The sequence below is a fragment of the Ursus maritimus genome, unplaced genomic scaffold (genome assembly GCF_017311325.1).
Source record: "Ursus maritimus isolate PB19 unplaced genomic scaffold, ASM1731132v1 scaffold_2, whole genome shotgun sequence".
NCBI classification, from domain to species: Eukaryota; Metazoa; Chordata; class Mammalia; order Carnivora; family Ursidae; genus Ursus; species Ursus maritimus.
The window spans coordinates 171,224-195,391 of record NW_024424452.1 but is presented as its reverse complement, the minus strand read 5'-3'; the positions used below and the strand labels follow the sequence as shown (position 1 = coordinate 195,391).

The 24,168-nt window shown below is 62.8% G+C and overlaps 2 protein-coding genes across 2 annotated transcripts in view; both read right to left on the bottom strand.

Annotated features, from left to right (window-relative positions):
* The window catches only part of LOC121103710, a 3,020-nt gene extending 2,138 nt beyond the window's left edge, over positions 1 to 882 (bottom strand). Inside the window, exons 1-2 of the mRNA XM_040634613.1 lie at positions 841 to 882; positions 478 to 551 (exon numbers count right to left, since the gene is read on the bottom strand). Coding sequence (XP_040490547.1) covers positions 478 to 551; positions 841 to 882 — 116 coding nt within the window. The remainder of the gene's footprint in view (positions 1 to 477; positions 552 to 840) is intronic.
* Positions 327 to 24,168, bottom strand: part of LOC103670053 (FAM20C golgi associated secretory pathway kinase) — a 45,889-nt gene continuing 22,047 nt past the window's right edge. Inside the window, exons 4-10 of the mRNA XM_040634616.1 lie at positions 10,499 to 10,591; positions 10,023 to 10,138; positions 4,103 to 4,283; positions 3,408 to 3,517; positions 3,177 to 3,258; positions 1,931 to 1,990; positions 327 to 1,330 (exon numbers count right to left, since the gene is read on the bottom strand). Coding sequence (XP_040490550.1) covers positions 1,081 to 1,330; positions 1,931 to 1,990; positions 3,177 to 3,258; positions 3,408 to 3,517; positions 4,103 to 4,283; positions 10,023 to 10,138; positions 10,499 to 10,591 — 892 coding nt within the window. The 3' untranslated portion in view covers positions 327 to 1,080. The remainder of the gene's footprint in view (positions 1,331 to 1,930; positions 1,991 to 3,176; positions 3,259 to 3,407; positions 3,518 to 4,102; positions 4,284 to 10,022; positions 10,139 to 10,498; positions 10,592 to 24,168) is intronic.

The window sequence follows — 24,168 nt, the reverse complement described above, 5'->3', positions numbered from 1 at the left end:
GCCCCGCGGCCAGCAGGGTGGACTTGTCCCAGCTCCACTGGGCAGCCCCGGTGTGCCCACTGGTGCCAGGGCTGTGTAGACGCGATGCTACCCTCCGGGACTGGCCTGTCTTCGGGGACCCCCACCCAGCTCCGTCGGCGCCTGCCACACCAGGAGTGGGACAGTGGGTGGCTTGCATCCTGCCTCCTGCTTCCCAGCCACGGCCACAGACAGCCTGTGGCAGCTCGAAAGCTGAGCCGTGGCTACGCCCAGCTCCAGGCCTCACGTCTGTGGCGGGTGGGTGGGCGGCAGCGGAGCTCAGGACGTGGGGGACACGGACCCCAACATACATTTGCTCTAGTTTTATTGCACTTTTACCACATTGCAAACTATGCCACAAAAATGCTGCAAAATGAAGCCTGCTGCCGAGGCCCTCGGAGGGGCCCGTGTGACGTATTTACAGCAACTGTCAAAGCAAAGTCAGAAGACGGGCGGCACCCTCGGCTGCCAGGGAAGCCCCGGGTGCTGCTGGGCGGCTCTGAGAAACGGAAGACGTGGTCGCTGACGTTGCTCTGGAACCGGGAGTCTGTCGACCGGCCGAGACGCCGTCGGGAGCCCGGGTGCCCCGAGCCGAGACTGCCAGCCGTGTGGCTGCCGCGCCCCCAGGAGGGAGGAGAGATGGGAGTCTGTTCCAAGTTAGGTCCAGAGTGTGCGCACGTGGCGGGAGTCCAGCCGCAGGGGCGCGGCCCCCGTGCGCGCATTTGTAGGTGGTCTGGGGTCTGCATGGGTGTCCCTCTCTGTTTATATACATGGACACCACGTATAAATACAAAATAGTAAATAAAGGCTTCCTTTCCGTACAAAAAAGGTGGGTCGCCCCCGCCGCCAGGCCGCCTCGTCCATGAGCTCCGAGCACCCCCTCCCCAACCTTCTCTGGGCTCGCACACGAACACAGCGAGTCGTGTCGGACCCACTGCCGAAGGACCTCCCGTTCCCGCCGTTCCCGGACTCCAGAAGAGGCCCGTGTGTGGCTGAAGTCACTGAATTCACAGCGTGGACGCGCGTGTCCCTCCTCCACGGCAGGCCGGCGGCTCTCGGTCACTACCTGCTGGGGGGCACTCTGTGCTCGGGGCCCAGGTCGTCCTCCACCACGCTGTGGGGCCCGTCCTTCTCCACGCAGTCCCTGATGGCCTGCAGCACGATACGCAGCCGCCGGTCCAGGGCCTCCAGGTGCGGCTGGTACAGGATGGGGGCCACCCGGTCCTTGCGCAGGGACTCGGCCATCAGCAGGCTCAGCCGGTACTCCTCCTTGGCCAGAAGCTGCAGCCGGAGGTAGGTGGACTTCCTGACCCTGCGGGGACAGAGAGCTCAGGCCCCCGCCTCGGGAACTGGGGACAGGGGTGGCCAGCTCTAAGTGGGCGGTGGTCCCAGGCCGGTGCCCAGCCTGCTCCGGCCCCTGCCTCTCGGCGCCACGGTGAGGGTCCTGCCTGGCGGAGCAGGCGGCCGTGTGAGGCCTGGCGGTGCCTGCGGGGACCCGATCATCCAGCAGACACGGGGCGGGAGGGACGGCCTACGCGTCCGGGAGACAGAGCCCAGCTCAGCTCCACACACCTGCCCCGGGGAGGGCGCAGCTGGCTCCGCCCCAACCCTAAAGCCCCACAGGGGGTTGCAGCGAGTGGCACGGAGCGCTGGGGGCGTCAGGACGGCTGTCTGAGCCTCAGTGTCTTCACCTGTAAGACCAGCCGTTACGGCTGGCGTGAGCTGTGTGCCAGGAGGGGCTGTGGAGCCGGAGCTCGCACTGCTCAGGCTCGCGTGCGGGCCTGCTTGCTGCCGTGCCGTGGGAGTGGGGCTTGGGGGTCGCCTTCCCCTCTGTGTCACGGCTGGCAGGGCCTGGGGACTCTGCCCAATCTGTGGCTGGGCTGGGGCTCCCGGGGGGGTGGGGAGGCCATACCTGCAGCATTGCTGTAAAGGCACCAGAATGGACAGCTCGTCATGGGAGTATTTCCCAAACCTGCCGAAGAAACGCAGAATTGCTGAGGGTGCGCCGTGCGGCAGGGAGAGCCTGCAACTCGGCACAAGGGGGACCCGAGCCTGCAGCGGGCAGCGCCCCGCGTGTGCCCTGCTGGAGCGCCACGGCCACGGCCACTGCACAGGGTGTTCCCCAAACCCTGCAGTGTGGCCTGGTCCCTGCTGTCCTCCGCGCCCGGGCTGTGTCCCCCCAGCACCCTGGCACCGTGTCGCCAGCACCCCTGGTACCGTGTCCCCAGCGCCCTGGCAGTGTGTCCCCAGCGCCCTGGCTCCGTGTCCCCAGCAGCCCTGGCACTGACCCTGGCACCGTGTCCCCAGCAGCCCTGGCACTGACCCTGGCACTGTGTCCCCAGCAGCCCTGGCACCAACCCTGGCACCGTGTCCCCAGTGCCCTGGCAGTGTGTCCCCAGCGCCCCGGCACCGTGTCCCCAGCGCCCTGGCAGTGTGTCCCCAGCGCCCCGGCACCGTGTCCCCAGCGCCCTGGCAGTGTGGCCTGGTCCCTGCTGTCCCCAGCTCCAGACGCAGGGTCTGGGACGAGGGAGGCCCCTGAACACAGCCCGGTGTCCTGGCTGCTGTGCTGAGCACAAGCTCACGGGTGCGGGTCTGAGGCAGGCTGAGTGGAGAAGGCACCCGGGTGGATCGGCCAGGATCCAGCCACGGCGCTGTCTTCTGCAGCTGGGAATCCGTGGCCCCCGCACATCAACTATGCAGGTGTACGTCAGGGCATCTGAGCACAGCGGCGTTAACCACGTAGGAACGGCGGGCCCTGAATGCACACCCGTGTCCCTGCATGCACACCGGGCACACGGCTCTCCTAGGTGGCCCGGGACTGCCCAGGGCCCAGCCAGCAGTGTCCACAGGCCCTCTTTCTGGGGCAGGGAGGGCTACTTGTCCCAGCTAGCCAGTCCCACGTGACCACGTGAGGGGTAAAGTGCGCCCCACAGCCCTGCCCTTCCGGGCAAGCCGACTCTCCGGGCCTCAGTTTCCCCAGGGCAACACGAGGACGTAACAGGACCCAGCACCCAGGGGGCCCTGAGGACCAGGAAGGGGAACACTCTAGGGACTTCCTGCCGACGGGAGCTGGGGGCCGGGGGCCAGTGCCCTGCATCACACACAGCGTCCCCGGAGCCCAGTCCTCCCGGGCCTGGAAGAGCAAGAACGCGGCTCACCCTCTCCCATTGTCTAAGTGGATGATAAACGTCTCGTTCCCGAACTTCTCGAAAGTCTCGTAGTGATGGCGGTCCATGTTCCCTGTGGAGAGAGGCAAGCTGAGAACTCAGGGCTGTGTCCGTTCCCCATGCCTGACCCTGCACCAGAGCCACAGAGCAGAGCAGGCGCTCGGCCGCAGCGGGGTCAGAGGCGGGCGGAGCTCCCGGTGCAGGCCAGCGCGGCCAACGTACCCATGAGGAAGTCAAAAATGGTCATGTCCATGATGTCCAGGACGCGGTGGCTGCTGTCATAGGGGGGTGTCTGCTTTACCTCCTCGCAGTAGTCAGGGTCCACTTCCCACCTGCAGGGGAGCCCGTGTGAGAGGACAGGGAGGCCCGAACCAGCTTAGCACAGCAGGATTACTGCGGCGAGGACGGGGGTGCAGAGACGGGTCACCACAGAACAGTGCTGCCGGCTGAGGCTGCGTTAACGGGAGTATGGGCTGGGAGGGGATCACGCCATGTCTGGAGGCCGCCGTGAGCCCCAGATGCCAGGTTTCTGGAGGGTCACTGTGAGGAAACACCAACTCCCAAAGACCCCTCCACGGCTGTCTCTTTTGCATGAGGGACAAGAAGGGCAAGGAGTGAGAGCGGAGTTCTGACCCCGAGAGGCCGCTTCTGGACTGCAGCGGGCCGGCCAGCAGCCCTGTGGGGGGCGCATCTGGTTCTCAGAGTTAGGAAGCCCTCGCGGCCATCTGTTCACGCAGGGGTGGTCTCGCCCACGCTGGGGGCCGGCAGAGCCGGCCGTGCCTCCCTCCCTGATACTCCTTACGCCCTGCGGCCGTCGGCAGGCCTAAGGCCCCCACGCACAGTGGGCAGAAGCCCCTCAGACCCCGTGATGGAAGGAGGATGTGGCCCCACATGCGCTGTGCCCGTCCCACACTCACTCTGCCTTCTTGCGCTTGTGGTACGAACGCCGCCAGGGGTTCCGCCACGTCTTCCTCTTGGCCAGGGACAGGTCCGGCAGGAAGGCCGCCAGTGAGCCCTCTATCTGGTCGGGCTTCCCGCACAGGGCGTGCTCCGTGGAGCAGTAGTAGGAACACTCGCCGTAGAAGCAGATGTTGTTGGCTGGTGGGGGACAGGCAGCTGGTGAGTGAGAGCAGCACCCTCCATGCCAGCCCTCCCCACACGCCCGTCCTGGGCCGGCCCCGTCCACACCGTCCGTCTGGGCCGGGACCCCGTTCACACCGTCCGTCCGATGGGCCGGGCCCTTGTCTGCACCGTCCGATGGGCCGGGCCCTCGTCCGCACCGTCCGATGGGCCGGGCCGCCGTCCACACCGTCTGTCCAATGGGCCAGCCCCCGTCCACACCATCTGTCCCATGGCCAGGACCCCGTCCACACCGTCCATCCGATGGGCCGGCCCCCGGTCCACACCGTCCGTCCGGGCCGGGCCCCCGTCCACACCGTCCGTCCGATGGGCCGGCCCCCGTCCACACCGTACGTCTGGGCCGGGCCCCCATCCACACCGTCCATCCGATGAGCCGGCCCCCATCTACACCATCTGTCCGGGCCAGGACCCCGTCCGCACCAGGACCCCGTCCGCACCGTCCATCCGATGGGCCGGGACCTTGTCCGCACCGTCCGTCTGGGCCGGGTCCCATCCACACCGTCCGTCCGATGGGCCAGGACCCTGTCCACACCATCCGTCTAAGCCGGGCCCCCGTCCACACCATCCATCCGATGGGCCAGGACCCCTTCCACACCGTCCGTCTGGGCCGGGACCCTGTCCACACCGTCCATCTGGGCCGGGCCCCCGTCCACACCGTCCGTCCGACGGGCCGGGCTCACCCACTTTCCCACACTGAATCTCACAAGTGGCTGCACCCATGGTACAGAGCACCGAGGCCCAGCGCGGGGGCTGAGCTGCCTGTGGCCGCACAGCTGGGAGCTGGCGTTAGGATCTCACACTGGCATCGACTGAAATTCTAGAGCCGTGCTCAGTGGCTGGAAAAGGCATTCTCAGCGTGAGTGAGGAGAACGTCCTGGAACTGGTGGTGATGCGGCTGGTCACGGAATTGCACACTTCAGACGATGCATTTCATAAAAAAATAAAGCAGGGCAAATATAACTCGATTTAACCACCACGTATATGCATGTTTCTTAAAGAAGAATAAAATGGCTTGGTCGTTGGGTTGCCAAAAAAGATGGCAAGTTTTGCGGTACGTGACTCAAATCCCAGCTAACACGGGTCACCCACAGAGCGTGCGTCTCCTGCGGCCCCGTTTGCTGACTGGCTGCCAGACGCCCCGGCCCGCCCTCCCTGCTGGTCGGGGACACGACGGCACTTGTGTGTTTCCCGATGGAGCTCACGTTCTCGTGTTCAGTTACTCCGTGTGTTTGCGGGGAGGCCCTGCGGAGCCTGCGTGTGTCGGGGACGGCGGTCAGAACGGCAGGCACCACGCACAAGCCCCTTCCCACCTGTGCAAATGGCCAGTTCCCCAGATGAGGGGTCTCCCCTCCTGACCACGCCGAGTCTCCGTGTCTCATGATCTGGGGGACACGGAAGGTGGCGCAGGGGCTCCCACCGCGCTGCCCGCACACAGCGAGCCCCCGCCTGGATCACCGGCCTCTCCTCCTCCCCGGGACCTCGCGAGCCCAGAGCCAGCGCTGGAGGACAATCCCGCGAGGATGCATCTGTGATCTCGCCTGAGTGTTGACACGGTGCATCCACAGCCCACCGACGCACAGAACAGCCGTGGCCGAGGCAGCGCTCCGCCTTCTGGAGGAAAATCTTCCTCTGATCCTGTCGGCGGGAGCCCTGTCCCGTCTCAGTGATGACAGTCGGGGTAGTCGGCTGCAAAACCTGCCGTCCCCGCACCCCGGGCCACCTCCTCCAACAGCCGAGAACCCGGGGAAGACAGGCCAAGCAAGGGCCCGGTCTCCGTGGAGCTGGCGACACGGGACTCTGTGAGGCCTGAGGGTCGAGACCAGGAGCCTTTCAGGAACCTGCCCGGCAGGAAGGTGGGTCCGAAAGAACAGGACGCTCGCGGTCCTTGTCCACCCTGGATGGCTCTGAAGAGTGGGTGGCCGTCTGGTGGGGCTGGAAGGCTGGGGAACCACCGTCACTCAGGAGTGGCCTGAAGACGCCCAGCCTGGGACTCCCCTCACTCTCCATGTGCATTTAAATGGGACGCTGTGTCCACAGTGTGTGGGCGAGTCCCTGGGCCCATCCAGCCACCCTGGCCCATGGGGCAGGAAAAAGAGCCGGTTTAAAGATGTGGGTGGGGGCCGAGTGGCTGGGAGGGGGCAGGAGGGGTCCCCGGAGCTGCTCACGTTCTGCATCTGGTCCTGGAGGTGTTTAGGCAGGTGGGCTCCCCTTGTGGAAACCCCAGGATGGGTGCACCGTCCAGCACGGATGAGACGTCCCCACAGAACTTTACCAAAACAGGGCAAGGACTTCGGTGGGGCCCAGCACAGCCGGTTCTGACCCAGCCTGCCTCTGCACCGCTGTGTGGTAGGGGCGCTTAGCTGCTCTCCTGAAAGGGAGCTCCACATCGGACACCATCCTCTGTACTGCCCGGGCCCTGCCTGTGCCACACAGACCGCAGCTTGCCTGAGCTCGGCCCGCCTCCCGGGGCACCAGCCCTCCCTCTAGCCGCTGGCGCCCGGCTGGGCTGGGCAGGAGGGCCGTCGGCACCTTGCACATTCCCTCCAGCTCCCGGCTGGCACCAATTCCCCCACCGGCTGCTGGGACTTTCCCCTTTTAGAACGGATGCCAGACAGAACCACTCAGGCCTCTGGAGGTGGAAAGGATGTCCGCCGTGGACTAACCCCTCCGACGTGGCCAGCTCTCGAGCAAAGCTCAGCCTCTGTGGCAACGTTGCACCTGGATGGTTCTCGAAGTGCAGGCAAGGCCAAAAGGCTGCACACGCGTCTGAACAGACTTCGTTTGCTAGAATGGGGTCAAAGCGGGCTCCCGCCACCCTGTTGCTTTGGAGAAGCCCACACATTTGTAGGGCTTTCGGGAGGAGATCCGGCAGACAGAGCGGGGCTGCGTGTCAGAGCTGCACGCACAGCTGAGAAGGCCGTCGGGCGCCAGGCACCAGGACCGGGGGTCCAGCCGTCGGAGTGGTGCGACAGAAGATTCCGGCAGTCATGGTGCCAACTGCAGGCATCACGGCGATCACCACGGGGCACCCGGTGCACGGAACGCCAAACCACCAAGTGGGACAGCCGTGTGCCTTAACCTGCTCAGACCAGTAACGGACTCGTTTGTTGTTCATGAGGGATCCGCGAGCCTTCCCCCACACCCGCTGTGATGGGGTTCTGGACGCTGTGGCTGCACGGCCCCTTCTCCGAGGGCCCCAGCCAGGCTGCCTGCGCCCTGGCGAGCACCTCCAGACCCAGAAGTGGGCTCCTGAGGGGAGGCCCCTCTGCGGCAAGAAAGCAAAATACAGAAACTTCTTGATTTGTTTGTCTTTCTTGACACTTCAAGCTCCAGCTCCTCCCCTTCGTTTTGGGCAAGTTACCAAGTCGCCTCCGTCCGGGGCCCAACGACAGACGGCGGGATGAGCAAACGCCGTGGGTCCATCCGGAGCTGCAGGACTCTGACGTAAAAGGCAACGGGCTGGACCCCACACGCCACGCGGCTGACCTCAGAACGGCGCCGTTGAGCAACAGCAGACAGACAGACAAAAGCACACACTGTGTGCCTCCCCCACGTGCGCAAAACTGTAGGAAAGCAAAGTAACGCTCCGAGACAGAAGACGGGCTGCGTCGGCGGGCGCATACAGGGCAGGACGGGCCCGGGGAGGACGGAGCAGGCCGCGGTTTCTCTGCTCCTCAAAACCCCTGGAACTTTGCACTTGGAAACCGTTCACGGCGTGTCAATCACACCTCAGGGCACCCACTCAAAAATGGGGACGAGGAAACAACGTGCCCCACACTCCTGCCTCAGAGTTAGATGCGGAACCCACAGCCGGTACGCAGCAGGGCCGGCATACAGCAGGTGCTCAGTAACTCACCTGTCGCCTGGCTGTGGTAGCGTGGCCCAGAACCTTCCCGCCGTGCCCCCTGTGGGACCTCCCTGCCAGCCCCACTGGCAGGAGCAGCCCCGTCCAGGGGTCTGGGGGCTGCCCACACGGGAACGGGATCGTTTCTGGCTGAGGGGACGTTATCCAGCCGAGCGGCCCCACAACTCGCCCAGGACAGGCACGGAGAGCGTCCACTTGACATGGAAGGACACTGGCGACTGATACACTGGGTGGTGGCCGAGGGGCCACGGGCACGTCTTATCTTCATTTCTGAACACTGCCCACCCCTGCCAGGAAGGCTGCAACAGGACCGGCAGAAGCAGCGGCCACGCAGCCTGCGGGTCCTGTGGGCGTGGCCCAGCCTGGCCTCCGAGGGGGCCGGGGGCGCTGGCGATGCAGGTGCTGGGGACACCAGGCAGAAGACAAGAGATCCCGAGGCCCTGACGGGCTGAGGGGGAGGACGAGCTCGATGTCTCGGGGGCTCCGGCTGAGAGCACTGGAACCCAAGGTCGGGGGGGCAGGTTTCTAGCCGTGGAGAAGGATCTTTCCAGAAGCTTGGCTGTGCAAACAGGAGCCGCTGAGCTCCCCGTCGGTGGGGGTGTGCAAGCTGCAGCTGCGGGTAGGCTTAGACAGGGCCGACCGAGAAGCCCCCAGAGACCCTGCCCCTTGGTTCCCGGTCGCGTGCTGGACACGCTGCTGGCACATCCCTCCTGCCGCGTGGGGGACTGCTGTCCCACTTTCCTTTATGACCGGGCTCTGCGAAGGGAGCCCTGCGGGGATGCGTGGAGCCTCGGACGACAGAAACAAAGCTTCATTACGTCGTGGGGCTCGAGCCCCGCAAATCTGCGAATGCTGTTAAGAAAACACGCGGCCTGAACCACCACCGAAGCCGGGTGCCGGGGGTCTCCAGACGCAGCCGATCGAGGGCCTTCTGTGGGTCGTATGTGCATGGGCACGTGGTGTGACCCCGGCACTCCTGCACCCTCGCCAGGAGGAGGGCCTCTACCCCAGGGTGGGTCCGTGCGCACCCCTGTACCCCCTTCTCTGGCATCGCTAGAAACCCCAGCACCTCCAAGAACCACATATAAGGGGCAACATCCCTGGCAGGGAGAAGGTGTTCCCCACGCTCAGGCCGGTGGCAGCTCAGCACAGGCCCGGTTCAAGGGAGGTACTCACAGGGACTGTCGGACGGACGGACGGACGCCAGAGTGCAAAGCACCTGGGGCAGCTGGCTCGGTCGGGTATGACTTACCGTTATGTGTGTACTTGAGATTAAGGGTATGAAGTCCTAAGGTCTGCATGAACGTCACCTTCTCTACAGCACGGGGCACACGCGGCCCCGTGCCGACCCCCGAGGACCAGCGGGGGCCCCGCTCCAGTCCCGCTCCAGCTGCGGAGCTGAGGGCAGGGACGCGGCCCTGTCCCTGTCCCTGTCACTAGGTGAGGGTCTCGCTGTGGTGTCTTCATCCGGGAAAGTGCAGAGCACAGGGCTTCCTCCAGCCGGACCACCTGGAGGAGACGCTCCAGAGAGGCTGGGAGTTTCCAAAAAGGAACTCATTTTGCCTTTTAAAATAAACAATGGTAGGAAAAAACCCCGTGTGCCCAGACCAGGGGATCGAGTCAGTGACGACAACATGGCCATTTCTGGCAGCCCTTTAAAATTACGATGCAAACGCACCCGACATGGGGGGGGCACCCCGCGTGCGGTTGAGCAGCGGGCTGGATTATGCGAGAATTCGTTCCGGTTTTTTCCTTCTATTTCGGAAAGGTAAGCAGGCTCACGGAGACTGCGTGTGGGAAGCCTGGAGAGGGGCCTCCCGGGTGCAGGTTACCTGGGGAGATGAAGAAGGTCCTCCACAACTTCTTGTCCCTCGTCACATCCCGGATCTCCTTGGTCATGTTGACCATCCTGCCGGCCACGGGGGGGACCCGGCGGAAGTCCAGGATCCTGGCGGGAAAGTGACAGGGAAAGGGTTGAACGTCTGTGCCCCGGCCCGCGCCAGGCTGGCGTGGAATGAATACCCCTCTCTGCGTTCCGAGGCGGGGTCCCCCACCCCCTGGACTCTGGGAACTGAGCCTGGAGACAGGCCCTGCCCCTGGAGGGCACACGGCTCTGGGCATCACCATAATGACACCACCTCTGTGCTGCAGAGGAACGGTTACCAGCAGGCGCTGTGGGCGCACCGTGCCTCAGTTTCTCCTCCTCTCCACAATGGGGCCCACGACAGCCCCCCCCCCCCGGCAGGGTGCTGGGGGAGGGCTCGCCCGCTTGCGGCGCTCAGGCCCGGCGTGCAGGGTGCGGGCTCACCTGTCCAGGTGGAAGGCAGCGATCTCTGCGTTGTGCCTCTCGTAGTCCGAGAAATAAAAGAAGTCAGGCGGTGTCTCCTGCTCCCTCGTTTGCCTAGAGAAAACGGGATGAAACAGAGGGTTTATCACCGTCTGGACCCTCCGGGGAAAGGGCGCGGGTGGCTCGCACCGGCTGCAGAATCGGGCTGCCAAACTTCCAAGAGTCCGTGAGCCGGTCGTTAAAGTCCCCCTTGAAGATGAGCTTGTGCAAACACGCAACGACCTGACTTACATTTGAGAAGCCTCATCGCTTCCCGCTTAGTTGATGACACCCCACTGCTTGCTCCCGCGGTGGCTGACCTCTCTCGCATCTGCAGGTGCGAACAGCGTGCGGGGTGATGCGCGTGCCCAACGCCGCCGTCGGCGACCTCTGGCTGACGGCTCGAACCCAGCCAGTGGGGAGGTACTCGCACCACGGACGGCAGCCTCTCCCAAGGAGGCTCTCCCCTCACGAGGGAGCGGCTGTGACGCCCGTCAGCCCACTGCCAGCCGGGTCCATACCACAGCCCAACACAGGCTCTCCAGGAAGCCGGGCGGAAAAACGCGGCCCCTCCCCGGGGCCAGGCAGCGTGTGGATGACGGCAGCAGCGCGGGACCCACCTGCACAGAGCGAGGTGACCTCCCTGCGGCGGGAGCCGGGGGCCGGGTTCCGGCTGCTCCCACCGTCCCTCAGCCTGCTCTCAGCCATCCAGCAGCCCACCTGCCCAGACGGCGTCCCCCGGTGAGGATGCGAGGGAGTCTGGGAGGCTTTCTTCGGGACACCTGTGGGACCCGCGTCTGAAGCCCACGGGGGGTGATCCATTCTCCAGCGTTCCATCAGGGCACTGGCCGGTTAGGGCTGCACAGTCTGCCTCCTCTGCCCCCTTCCCTTCTCCTGAGCTCAGGTGAGCGCTCTCTGCTATTTCCTGCTTGTGTCCCAGTGCTCCACCCTGCGGCCTTTGCTCACACTGTCCCATCTTCCTGGAACGGCTTCCCCTCGTGTCTCCCAACGGCTAAGCCGGCATTCCCAAATGCGTGTCCCACTTGCCCAGGGACTTGTAGCACACAAGGAGTCCTCCTAGAGGTTGGAGTTTGGGTAACATGCATTCTGGAGCACCCCCTGCGGTCTCAACAGTGCACGGTAGCACCGTAAAGGCCTTGACAAGGCCTGCAGCTACTGTTTCTTTGCACTATACTGACTACAGAACCCATTTTGTTCAGAGCACATTATCACACTCTGCACTTTTCAGAGCTGCTGGTTGAAGCCTACAATGCAAGCCATTTCCAGCTCCCGCTCAGAGGCAAACTCCTTCACAACACTTCTCCTGACGCCACAGCAAACATGACTCCAGGCAGGAGGGAAACAGAGGAAGCGGCCCAGGGTGGGTGAAGCAGATGGTCACAGGGTGCTGGCCAGGCTCACCCCAAACATACCCCTCATCACCCCATCTCCTTGGTGCCCACCCCCAACCCAGGACAATTGCCACCAGAGACCTCCTGGCCCCCTCTTCAGCTCTGCAGGAGTCCTCTCTCCTCACCCCTGCTGCCCCCAGCGTCACCAGACCTCTCCCAGACCCAGCACCCAGGACTTTCCCACCTCTGCATCTTCGCCAGTGCTGGGCTCTCCAGCTGGGCTTGCTTCCTCCATCCTTCCCAAGATTGGCCTCAGCCCCCAAGGCCTGGTAGCCTGGCAGGCCTTCCTGGCACGAGCCTTCTGTTGAGGAACTTGGCACTGCTATGTTAGACCACTGTGTGCAGGGCCTGGGGCAGGAGTCTGGGCTGAGCCAAGGGTCTGCTTTAGAACAGGTGTGCAATAAACAAATGAACTGATGGAGGAAGGACAGGGAGTGGGCACAAATCGGTCTGCAGCCTTGAGCTCTTCCCACTCTCATTTCTTCAATTTCTACCATCATCATCATCACCGTCACCACCATCACCACCATTATCACCGCGTGCAGTCGCTTCCTCTGTGAGGCTACCTACTCAGCATTTCTATTTGCCAACTCTTTGGCTTTCATTCCCTTCTCCCTCGCTCCAGCCCACCCTCTAATCAGGTCACACACCTGGAAAGCAGGTGGCTCTGAGCCCTGCGACTCTGGGAAGAGCCAAGCCACTTGCCGGAGGCTCTGTGACCAGGTTCCAAAACAGTTCCTGCTTCCTTCACATGTCCCACCTCAGGGCTTTCCAGTGACTCTGTCCCCAAGCTGTTCACACAAAGAGGCAGCTCTTTCCCCCACCCCAAGGCCATATACACGCCTTCTGCTTGGCTGTCTTAGTTTCCAAATGCCCCTCCCCAGAACGGCCCCGGAAGTGCAGAGAAGTGGCGATGAAGCACGTTTTGTCTGTGTGCTCAGTGACTGTCTCCACTCCCGAGAGGCTCGACGTGCTCGTGGGGCCTCTGTGTTCTCTGGGCACGCCTCCAGATGTGGGACGTGCCTGTGAGTGGTTTCATAGGCTGTGAGCAACTGGGGGTAGGGGCCCTGCTTAACCTGTCCTGATAAGGGTGGAGCTGGGAACTCGGGGAGGGGGGCACGTGGGTGGGAAGGCAGGCTCCAGTGTGGGTCTCCCCACTGATTTGTTTTAGACAGAGCACCTGTGGGTGGGAGTGGGGGTGCCGAGGTCAGCATCGTGCAGCCCTGGCTCCCCAAGGCCGGCGGGGAGGGCTGAGTGAGTGTGCCAGACCTCTGGACCCTCAGCTCCCCAGCTGTGGAATGGGGATCGTTCTGTGCTCTGGGTTTGGCTGGCTGACCCCGGCTCCCGTCCTCAGGGTGGTCAGGACTCACACACACGAGTGGGAGCCTGCAGTAGAAAGAACGGCCACAAGAGGCCCAGGACTAAGTGGTAAGGGTGCTCAGGAAGGACGAGGCTGGCTTCCTGCTGGTCTCACTGCTGTAGGTCTGTGCCCAAATCAGCAAGGGCCGTGGGAACCGACAGCCGTGCACCACCAGGGACGGAGGAGAAGCACAGGGTCCACCCGGCCGGTCACCCACCTGCAGGGTCTGGTGAGAGGACACGAACCACCAGCTTAACCCTGCAGGATGTGCTTACCAGCCAATCTCGGGGTCCGAGAGCTGGGTGTGTTCACTGCAGGGGTATGTGGGCCCTCATCAGGGCTGGGCTGCAGAGCAGGAGACAGCGCGGGGGGGGGGGGACTGGGAGGAGATGGGACGTGGTGCCCTGGGGGGGGGGCAGTCGGCCCGCTTCCTGCCACATCCTGGGCGGCGCTGGAGAGCAGAAGGTGCTGCTGCTGAACCAGCCGTTTGGGGAAAACACTTTGGAATAGTACTGAGCTCACTGCACCCGGCAGGAGACTGGACTCAGTTGAACCCAGTCACCTGGCAGCCTGTCCTTCCTTCAGGTGTCCTGGAGGAAGCTGGGCCCAGCTGCGAAGGGCAGGTGAAGGGCGTGGCCTGCCCGGGGCTCTGGGGCTTCTTCCTGGGGTGCGGGGCATGGAAATGGGGAAAGAAGATGCTATCAGACAGTCTGGGGTTGGCTCGGCACCCAGAGCTTGTGCCTGCCGTGACGAGGGGCGGGGACACCGGGCAGCTGGGGACGCGTGTTTCCTAGAACACCGTGTACCTGGGAGCATAGTGCCAGCAAGAGGAGGTCCTCTCCTGCGGACTGAGAGGGCCAGGGGACGGGCGGCAGCCCCTCCAAGGGGCACAGGGACAGGAGGAGCCTCCGAGTCTGGCCACCCCCCCCGGGGGTCACTGCCCCCACACAGGGAGCAGTCAGAGTCTGGGAGCCCCACCCGGACGGCCTGTGAGGTCAGAGCCCCACCTGGCCTCGGGCAGGCCTGAGCAGCGGGGAAATGGAAAAGTGTACGCTCACTTTCCTCAGAAAACAGCAGCTGAGGAATCAGGCACAAACCACAGCCAAGAACACGGTTTCAGGGAAAGGCCTTGGCAGCCGCGACCAAGGGTCAGAGCGGGAAGACGGGCAGACCTGGAGAGTTCAGGAGGCCTGGATCCGGGAAGGTTTTGGTCCTGCTGTCTAGGAAGGCCCCAGAACCACACAGCTCCGCCTGGCCAGACAACCGCACTGGGCCCCACAGGCCACGAGAAAGCAGGCAGTGGAGGGCAGCCCCCAGGGGTATGCGGAGCACCCCAACACCCTCAAGCCCAGGCCTGCTAACCCAGGCAAGGGGCTGCTCAGGACCGGTCTGGAGGCCTCCCACACTGCCACCCTCCCTGTCTCCCTCCTCTCCAGACCTGACCACACCCAGACTCCCTCCTTTAGAGCGACTTCCCTTGGCTCAGGAGGAAGCACGATGGGAGCTGATGGCGCATTTTTATACTTAAGTGAGAGTGACTACCACGTTGAACTCTCCCAGGAAATCTATGGTCTGAATTTCCTTAAAGGGCAAAAGGAGCTTTGCAGGTGTGGTTAAGTCAGGAATCTTGGGATGGGGAAATTCCCTGTATCGTCTGGGGTGGGGTTAACGTCATCCCAAGGGTCCTCTAACGGCTGAGCTCGGCTTTGAAGAGAGAGGCTCCGGGAGAGAATCTGCTTCCTCACCTCCTCCAGCTTGTAGAGGCTGCCTGCCTTCCTCTGCGAGGAGACACATGGTCTCCCGGAGCCTCCAGAAGGAACACAGCCTGCAGATCCCTTTTAGATTTCTGACCTCCAATACTGCAGGAGAACACATTTGTGTTGCTTGAAGCCACTAAATTTGGGGCAATCTGCCGCAGAGGCACAGGGAACGAATACAGACCCTTTGGCAACCCCAAAGCAGCAGGGAGGACGTGGTGATTTAGCAACCTGGGAACAGTTATGAAATCTGGGCTATTTCCTCAGATCTGGCCACGCCATCACTCTACGTGTATTGGACTTTGAAGAACTGACTCGGAACATTCTGAGAAGAAGGTGCCTCTGTTTTCACGGAAGCCAAAGAGACACAGAATCCAGTAAGGACCACGTGAGTCCCCCCAGGCTCTGATCCTTGTCCCTGTTTTAACAAGGAATTCTGAGGTCAGCAAAGGAGAAAAGGCGCGTGCAGAATCACGCAGCTAGAAATGGCAGGTGCTGGGCTCTTTCTGCAGGGACGCCCGGGGGCAGACATGGCTCCAGCTCTGGGTCCTAGGGCTGCCCCAGGGCCCGGAGCTGGGTCCGCTGCCGGGCTCCCTTGGGGACTCGGGGAGGCTGTGTGCAGGCCTAGAGGTGCGGCTGCAGGAACAGTCCTGAGTCCCCAGGAAAGTCCTGGCTCCCAACAACTGTGAGCTGGCCCTCAACACAGTGGGATTCCTCCCTTCCTCCTTCACAAGTAGGCCCCCCACCCCCGCCCAGTTCCCACTGTCACTATTAACATCTCAATGTTCTTTAACTTGTGGGAAAACAGAAAACTTGTGCTTGGTTAAAAATAGAGGAAATTGGCAGCTTTTTATTGAGCCAAGCCGGGGATGAGAAGCCAACAGTATGCAGCTCTTACTATGAGCTAGGCAGTGTATGCGGATTCACTCCCTGCACCTTCCTGGCGGCCTGTGCAGTGTCCCCGTCCACAGCCAGATCACAGCCAGCAGAGGGCCTGATTCAGGGCCCTGTGCTCGGGGCCACGTTCCTGCTTCAGCCCCACGGTGCCCCAGAAGGGCACTGACGTGGGGGGCTGGCTGGGGAGTGGGCTGGGCCCCGTTCTCCCCACTGACACCTGAGGAAAGCAGCTGGAGGAGAAGGGTCAGCCTGCTCTGACCCCCACCCTCTGCAGGCTGGCCGGGGACAGGTGTGCCCACAGCTCCCTCTGAGCAGTGTGGCCGGTGCGGCAGCTCAGGGGTGATGCCTCTGGGAGCAGCAAGGACCTGTTGTCCTTCCCCCTGCTGCTATCGCCACCGCCTTGCCGCTGGGCTTACGGAGAGGGAAGCAGGCATGCAGTCCCACGTGGGGGAGCCAAACGCCCGCCCGGTCAGTGGGCGCCCCACGGCAGGCATGGGGGCCGAGGCCATTCGCACGCAGAGCAAACTGTCAAGTCAGACTCTGTGGGAGGGTCACCCATGTGACCGCTCGGGGCACAGACAGCTGTCACACAGCTGTTTCGGGCATCCTCGTCAGAGCTAAGGGCCCCCTGAGATCCCTGAGCGCAGACGGGAAACTGAGGCCCAAAGAGAGGAGGGCCGCACCAAACCTTCCGTGTATCAGGGAAAAGCGCCGTCAGCCAAACCCTGCAGCACAGAAGCAGAGAGGACAGAACACTGGGGAAGAGCTGCCACGAAGCCCGTCTGCAGATGTCCCAGCATGCACCGCTCGGCCGGAAGCACGCGTGTCCTTGCTGGCCCCACGGCAGGCTGCCGGGGCTCCCACGTGCCGGGCCCCCTGCTCATCGGGGCTCTCCACCAACAGCCTCACCAGCTGAGGATGGACGGTGGCTGCCTGGGTGACCGCCCGGCCCCCGGGACCTTCTGCCTGAGGGGATCCATCCAGGGCATGTCTGTAATGTCCGTAACACCCACCCAGCGGTGTCTCCCACCCGATCACCATGAACAAGGCTGCTTGTGGCACGCCCATCCTGAGGGCACCCCACTGCACTCCCACGGGCCTCATTATCACTACGCGCCCCCCTCGCGGCCACCCAAATCCCACTGCTCACAATCTGTCCATTGTGCCCTCAACAGGCAGAACTCGATGGAGCCTGTGTGTTGGTGCCCCAGGCCCTTTGCACGTCACTGTTGTCCCTGGAACTCTCTGCCCTTGACCGTCTCTTCTAAAGAACAGACTCAGCCCGTCACCTGACCACGTAAGTAGCTTCATCGGGGTGGTCCCATCACCGTCTCTGGTTCCTCCGCTTCCCTCTCACAAGGACCCACGAGGCTGCATTCAGGGCCCAGCCAGCTAATCCAGGCTCCCGGGACTGGGGTCCGATACCCCGGGGACCCTGGTTCTCACGTCCAGGGATAACCTCAGGGACACCAGACACCAGATAAGGTGAGTGCCTCCCTCTTCCTCCTGAACACACAGCAGATCCCTGACTCACCAAATGAAAGCACAGAAGCAAAAATTAGCCTTTCTCTCCTGGATAATTTTCCCGTCACTCACACAGCAGAAAACCACCACCTTGTCATTAAAGAGATATATTAAGCTGTTTAATATCGGGTTTTCGGCTGGCGGATGTTCTAGAAGGGGAGAGGGGGCCTCTCCCTGGCAGCTACTTCAGCGTGACCTTTCGGCCCTGAGGCCCACGGAGCATTTCCTGCTAATCTTGGCCCCATGTGGGGGGGGGGTCTGTTTGGTAAAACATGCTCGCCATATTCAGACCCTCTGGATGTGACCCGTGCTGTCTGAGCTCCAGCAAGTTCTGGGGCCTTGTGTCGAGAGAGGGGGCGCGGCCAGCACCCCAGTCAGTGCCCGCTGGGCCCATCCGTGCTCACCACACCTGCGGCACCTGCACGCCAGGGAAACCTGGAGACTGAGGGCAACAGAAAGCCCTGGAAGAAGGGGGAGGCCCCGGTAGACTCGTCGTGGGGCTGGGAGACCTGCATAAGTGCGCCGAGCAGAAGACACCCTCACGTGCCCTTAGCCCCGGAAGCAGCCTGTTCACAAGAATTTGGGGGTGTGAAGGTTACAAGCACTTGTAGTCCCGTCGTGAAGACGGGCCAGTGCACTGGCCTCTGTGGGGCCTGGAAGGGAGGACACCCCGGGTGCAGTGGGAGCAGGGCTCAGTCACCGGCTCTGGTCCTGTCTGTCCATGAGATAACCGGCCGAGTGCCCCGTTCAAGGACAAGGTGGCCGAGGGAGGGCCCGTGGGTTCACAGGACCTGAACCTGTCGCGATGGCTGGGCAGGCCCTGACCATGCCTCAGCCACACTGCCTGAGTTGGGGTGCTATCCAGAGGGGTCAAAGCCGGTCCTGGGGGCGCAGCTCTGGGGAAGGCCTTGGCTCTGGCAAGTGGTGGCCGGTGCCTGCTGCTTCTCTGTGGGACGTGGTCATTTCCGTGACTCACACCAGCTTTGGAAACCATTGCCCGCCGCTGAGAGCCGGCCGTGTGCAGCCTCCGTGAACGCTGTCCCTGCCACTGTCTCACAGCCACCACAATGCCGGCACTTCAGCTGTGCAGGACAGGGGAGGGGGCCTGCAGCCCGGGGACACAGACCTGCCCTGGTGTTGCCGCACTGAGCCACGGCGCTGGCCCCAGGGGCCACCTTGGAGAGCCACAGACTCCTGAGCCCCTGTAGAGCGGCCTCCGGCAGACACTCTCGGCGTCTGAGCTTGGCTGCTGAACCCTCCTCTCCAGCAGCCACTGGGCAGGAGGCACCAAGCCGAGACAGGGCCCAGGGCGGGGCTTCCTACCAACCTGATTTCTGTTTTTGGCAAAATTTCTCTGATGGCCACAGGCCTCACGACGACCACGGCTGGCGCACGGCTGCCCCTCCTGGCATTGTGTCAGTGAAGCACAGACCTGCACGTGCTTCCGGAGGCCACACCGCGAGCCTCGGCCCTTGGTTCACCGCAGGTGCCTTGCCGCCACGCAGGTGACCACGGGGAGCCTCCAGGCCCCCGGCGCCTGCCCTGCCCACAGGTCTCTTCAGGGTGAGCCGCACAGGACAGAAGGCATGCGTTGATCTGCTTGGGTGCCAGAATTAACCCTCTTATGGCCAACTCAGCGAAAACCAATTTAAAAGTGTTTCGAAGTGGGGCTCCTGGGTGGCTCAAACTCTTGCTTTCAGCTCAGCTTGTGATCTCAGGGTCGTGGGATCGAGGCCCGTGTGGGGCTCCGTGCTCAGCAGGGAGTCTGCTTGGGATTCTCTCTACCTGCCCCTCCCCCTGGTACTCGCATGTGCGTCAGCGCTCTCTCTCAAATCAATAAAGAGACCTTTAAGATAAAAAGCGAAGTTATTTCCATTTAAAAATACTTGCAATGACTTAGACTGGATTTCAAAAGTAAAGGGGGAAAACAATTCGTTTAAGATCTGCTGTGTTTTAAGCACCGTCCTGCCAGCTCCCCCAGCATCCGTGCGGACGAGCGAGGGGCGACACTAGACGGAGACGGTGCCTCTTGTCCAGCAGCCCTGGAAACACAGGCGTGAGCGTCTTTGTGCTTTTAAGGCCCTGGGGTCGTCGTTCTCTAACAGGTGGTAGCGAGCTGAGATTTTACCACGCTCCCCATCCGCTGAGCCGCGGAATGACTGTCCAGCACCAACGGGACTGCTCTGAGACACAAACACATCCGGGGGGTGGGGCATTCCCACTCATCCTCCACGCTTGCAAACACGACCTGAAGTCTGCAAAATTCCCTCTTGGCGTGTAAGAAACAGCCAGACTTTTGAGAAGTCCCTGACTTCCACTTCCCTCTGCAGCACAAGGAAAACGAGAATCACCTTCTCCTTCCCTCCTTGTAATCGTCCCTCTCTTTCAAGACAATTGGAATGCCGGCCCGCACGCTGGCAGGCACCCCCAAGACCATGATAACCAGAGAAAAACACAAGAAGACACCCTCGATACTGCTGTTTGGGAGAACACTTTTGGAAACCATGACTTGCCTTTAAACCAAGGGGCTGATCTTTGCCAGCGGCCCCCAGGGACACAGGTGCCACAGTGAGGCGGGCGGCTGGCCTGGAGGGGGTGACAGGTCCGGCCTGGTCGCTCCGCGCACTGACTTCAGCCCCCTGTCAGAACCACGGGCGCAGAGCAGGTCCGGGTACGGAGCCACGCTCCCTGCAGGGTTTATGACGTCCTCTCCACTGACCTGTCTGCTTGCCAGCTCTCTGCAACTGCCCTGGAATTGTTAATCATTTCCTGTCCTTTTTATTTTGTTAAGCAGAGGAATTCCCAGCTGCCAAGTGAGAGCAGGAGAGGACGGTTAACTTCTGAGGGCAGTCTTGGCTGACGGTAGATCAACGGGGTGCTTGGGAAGCTGGACTGACCTCAGCTGCTAGGGAGGCCTGGCCACTTTGGGACCACGGAGAGCGTTAGCCGGCATGCGTGCCCGTGCCGGCCACATGGGGCCACACACACAGCCACGGAGCCACAGTCCCTGGGGCCACGGCGTAGCGTCATGCGGTTGTGTGGCCGTGGGCGGCCATCCCTGTGCTGAGACTCTGGGTCCCCCTCCGTGGACGCGGTGCTGAGACAGTCGTCATCACGTGCTCGTCTGAGCCAGCTCCCAGGGGCGTATGGCCCTCTTGGAAGATGAGTCACGCTCTCCAGTCTTTCCGGTAGGCTCAGCTGGCCGAGGGCAGAGCAGGGCCCTGTGTCCTCCAAAGCTGTGTGTGGGGACACCAGGACCCCGGGGGAAAGGCTTGCAGTAGACCACGGGGGAGCGCAGCAGGGGCTGCCGAGGGAGAAGGCCCTTCTCCAAGGCCCCAGATGGTGCTCCTGGCCACAGCCCCCTGCGGATCAAGGGAGCCCCCTTCGGCCCCCAAGGCTGCTTCTCCCGTTGTCTCCTCTCAAGCTGATCAAATCCAATGCATCCAGCAGTGCTAGGTTGCCTGGGACCCCTGCCCTCCGTCCCTCCCCACCATCAGCACCCTGGACCTGGCCTGCCCTGTACTCACAGGGACGTCGTCCACACCCGCGCCTCCCGCCCATGGCCCACACTGGCCTGCGCCTCCCTCAGAAGCACCTCGACGGCAGCGCGGCCGCATCCCTGCACGTTCCCCTGAAGTCCTGCCACAGCCATCCGCGGGCTCCCACACACACCCTGGGGTCCACCACCCGGAATCGTCCTTCCCCAGAGCCTCTCTTGGCCGACGCTGTCTCATCCGTTGAAGCCCACACGACAAGATCTGCCCCATCCTGGCCTGGCCGAGGAGGCTGCCACTTGCTGCCTCCCCCGTGTCGTCAGGCGTGCAGGGAGCCCCACAGGAAATGAGCCGACAGCCCTAAGACCTTGCTTTCCTGAGGGCGCCCCGCGGAGCGCCAGGCCCGTCCGCTGGGTGAAGCCGCCCTTGGCTCCTGTCACAGGGAGGGCAGCGGAGCCGGCCTGTTCTGGGTCCTCAGCCCACCCTGCCCTTCCCCGGCCTCAGACGGGACCACAGGCGGACCATTGCTGGAATGTTCTGCCCTAGACTGGTCTGGTTCCCGCCGTTCAGACCTCAGCGTCCTTGCCACCTCCTGACTCGTGGCCAGGAGCAGAGCCCGCGTGGAGTGGGCGCTTTCCCAGTTCCTGGGGGTGGAATTTGTAAGCACCAGCCGGTAGGCTGGGTTGCGCAGCTGGAGCCCTCACCACGGGTGTCCCTCTGAACTGCCACGTGTCTACTGACACCTCACTAGAAGTCAAGCTCCCTGCCAGGCTGGACGGTCCTCCTCCTGTCCGAAGGCCTGCCGCAGGCACCGAGGGGTGCGTGTGGACTCTGCGCCAGGCCGGTGGGGTTGCAGGGGCAGGACGAACTCGTCGCCGGGACTTAGGAAGGCTCAGCTCAGCAGCAGCAGAGGCAGCAGGGACGTGGGGCTCAGTGGGTCAAGTCTGACCAAGGATGGTGGCCCGGCTCCCCACGGGGGAGGATGCTGGAACTCCTGGAAGCCGGTCAGAACGAGGGTGGGAAGCGGGCTTGGACACTGGCCCAAGCTGAGTGTGGACACAAAGGGGTCCTTGTTCACCTCTGGTCAGGCCCAGGCCTCTGCTGGCTCCACACCCAGTCACTGGCTATTGGGCAATCAGTTTGCCTTTGGGGCCTGGGTCAGGGTACCGGTGGAGAGAAAACACGCATTATTTACCAGCAGAATGACAAATCCTTGAAACTCCTGACTGCTCACTCACTGGCCCTCAAAATCTTTTTATTTCCCTAAGCCTTAGGCTGTAGGGCATGTGCCTAGAACTCTTCCTGCCCTCAGGGAGAACTCCTATTCACCCTGCAAGACCCAGCTCAAAGGTCTTCTTCAAGGTTGTTTGGCAGCCTAGACTCCTTTTTCCTGCCCTCCCACCTTGTATGGCCTTGCCTGGGTCTGTGTCCAGGTCTGTGACCCCTGGAGCTGTTCCTGCAGCGTGCCGGGCACCCAGCACAGTGAGCGCCGCACAGGACAAGACCACAGGTTCTCATGTGATCAGCGAATCGTTCTCAGGACCATCTCTTTTCAGAGCCTCACCTGCTGTTCACACAGCCTGGTGCCCACCCTCAGGCCTCTGGGGTCCAATGTGTTCAATGCCAGCAGGGTGTCAGCTGCCGACCACAGCCCCCCTGGTTCCCTTCTAGGCTCAGGACAGCAGTGTTCACGCAGGAAGATGGGCCCCCCAGCAGGCTGGCTTCTGGGAGCCAAGCCCCCGGTGGGACATGGATCATGAAGGAGGCCTGAAGGTCAATGGTCGGTTAGTGGTCTCCAGTGCGTGGCTCCCTGTGTGGCCCCAGCACCCCCGGGAAAGTCGATGGTAAGTTCGAGAGTCTCCTGCTGGAACCTCCTCGCCCAAGCGACGAACTGGCCCCACGTCCCCTTAGGCCCTCGGTTCACTGGGGAGGCCCTGGCCTGCAGCCCGGAGCAGTGCCTGGGTCACGGGGATGGGGCCCTGCTCTCCCCGCGGTACACGCTGTGCCTGGTGGACCATGCTGGGTCCGCACAGGAGGGAGGCTGGTGCTTCTGCATTTAGAAACACCGTCTCGGCCTGCACACTCTTCCACCACTACCTCTGTGTGCATCTCGGCTGCTAGGCATTCCTGGGCCCCAAACAGCTGTTTGCAGATGGTTTCTCTGGGACACACACACGTTTCTGTTCTTCGCAAGAGGAAAGCAAAGCACATGGCCAGTCTGCAGGTTCTGTGGCAGGCACAGAGCACGTGGGGGCTGCAGCCCGGCCACTGGGCCAGGGCCTGGGATGGCGGAAAACAGGTAAATCAAAGCGGACGGGACGCGCACCATCCACACAGCTAAGCAGCAGACAGGAGACCAATCAGAGTACGGAGGCCTCTTCACCCCGTGTGGAGCCCCCGGAAATCCACAGGCTGGGAGGCAGCCCCGTCGGCTGGTGCCTCTCTGCAGACACCCGGGTCCCAGCCAGGTGGACTCCGGGACTCCCAAGACGGCCTTGCTCAGCCTGATGCCGCTTGAAGGGCCAGGACCTGGCGTCCCAGGCGCTGGACTCGAGCCCTGGCTGGCTGCCCACTCCCTGTTGATACTTAAACTGTCCGGATCCTCAGTTTCCTCCTCCTTGAAGGAGAGTCGGCAATAAAAATAAAGCCTATTCCTGTGGTCAGAAAGGTCAGCTGACTTGGTGCGAGCCGCGTAACCGTCAGCTCCCTCGTCGTCAGCTCCCCTGTCACCTGCTCCGGAGCTGAAAACCCAGAACACAAAGACAAGGAAATGGCCTTCTGGACGGCGGGCCAAATGCAGCATGGCAGTCCTGGCCACACGCTCTTTCTGCAGCAATGTCACGACATTCAAGAGAAGGGGGAAGAGAAGCCGACGGTGGGAGGAGCGGGGGCACCCCCCCCCCCCAGGGACAGTCGCCACCATGCGTGTCAGCACCGCGTTGAGATGTGCGGACACAGGTGGTCCGGACGCCGTGCAGCGGTTCTCCCCGAGCCAGGAGCCTGCAGCAGGACCACAGGGAGCCTCCTGGCCACCCAGGCAAGGGGAGTGGGGACCCAAGGGCCAGCCCTTGGGACCAGCACATTCGCCGCTGTGACCCCTCCAGGCTGTGTGGTCAACCTCCCGCCTGCCTGTGAGGACCCTGCACAGCCAGCCCCACGGCAAGGACAGACCTGGGCACAGGCTCCGTACTGCGAACCTCACGCTGGC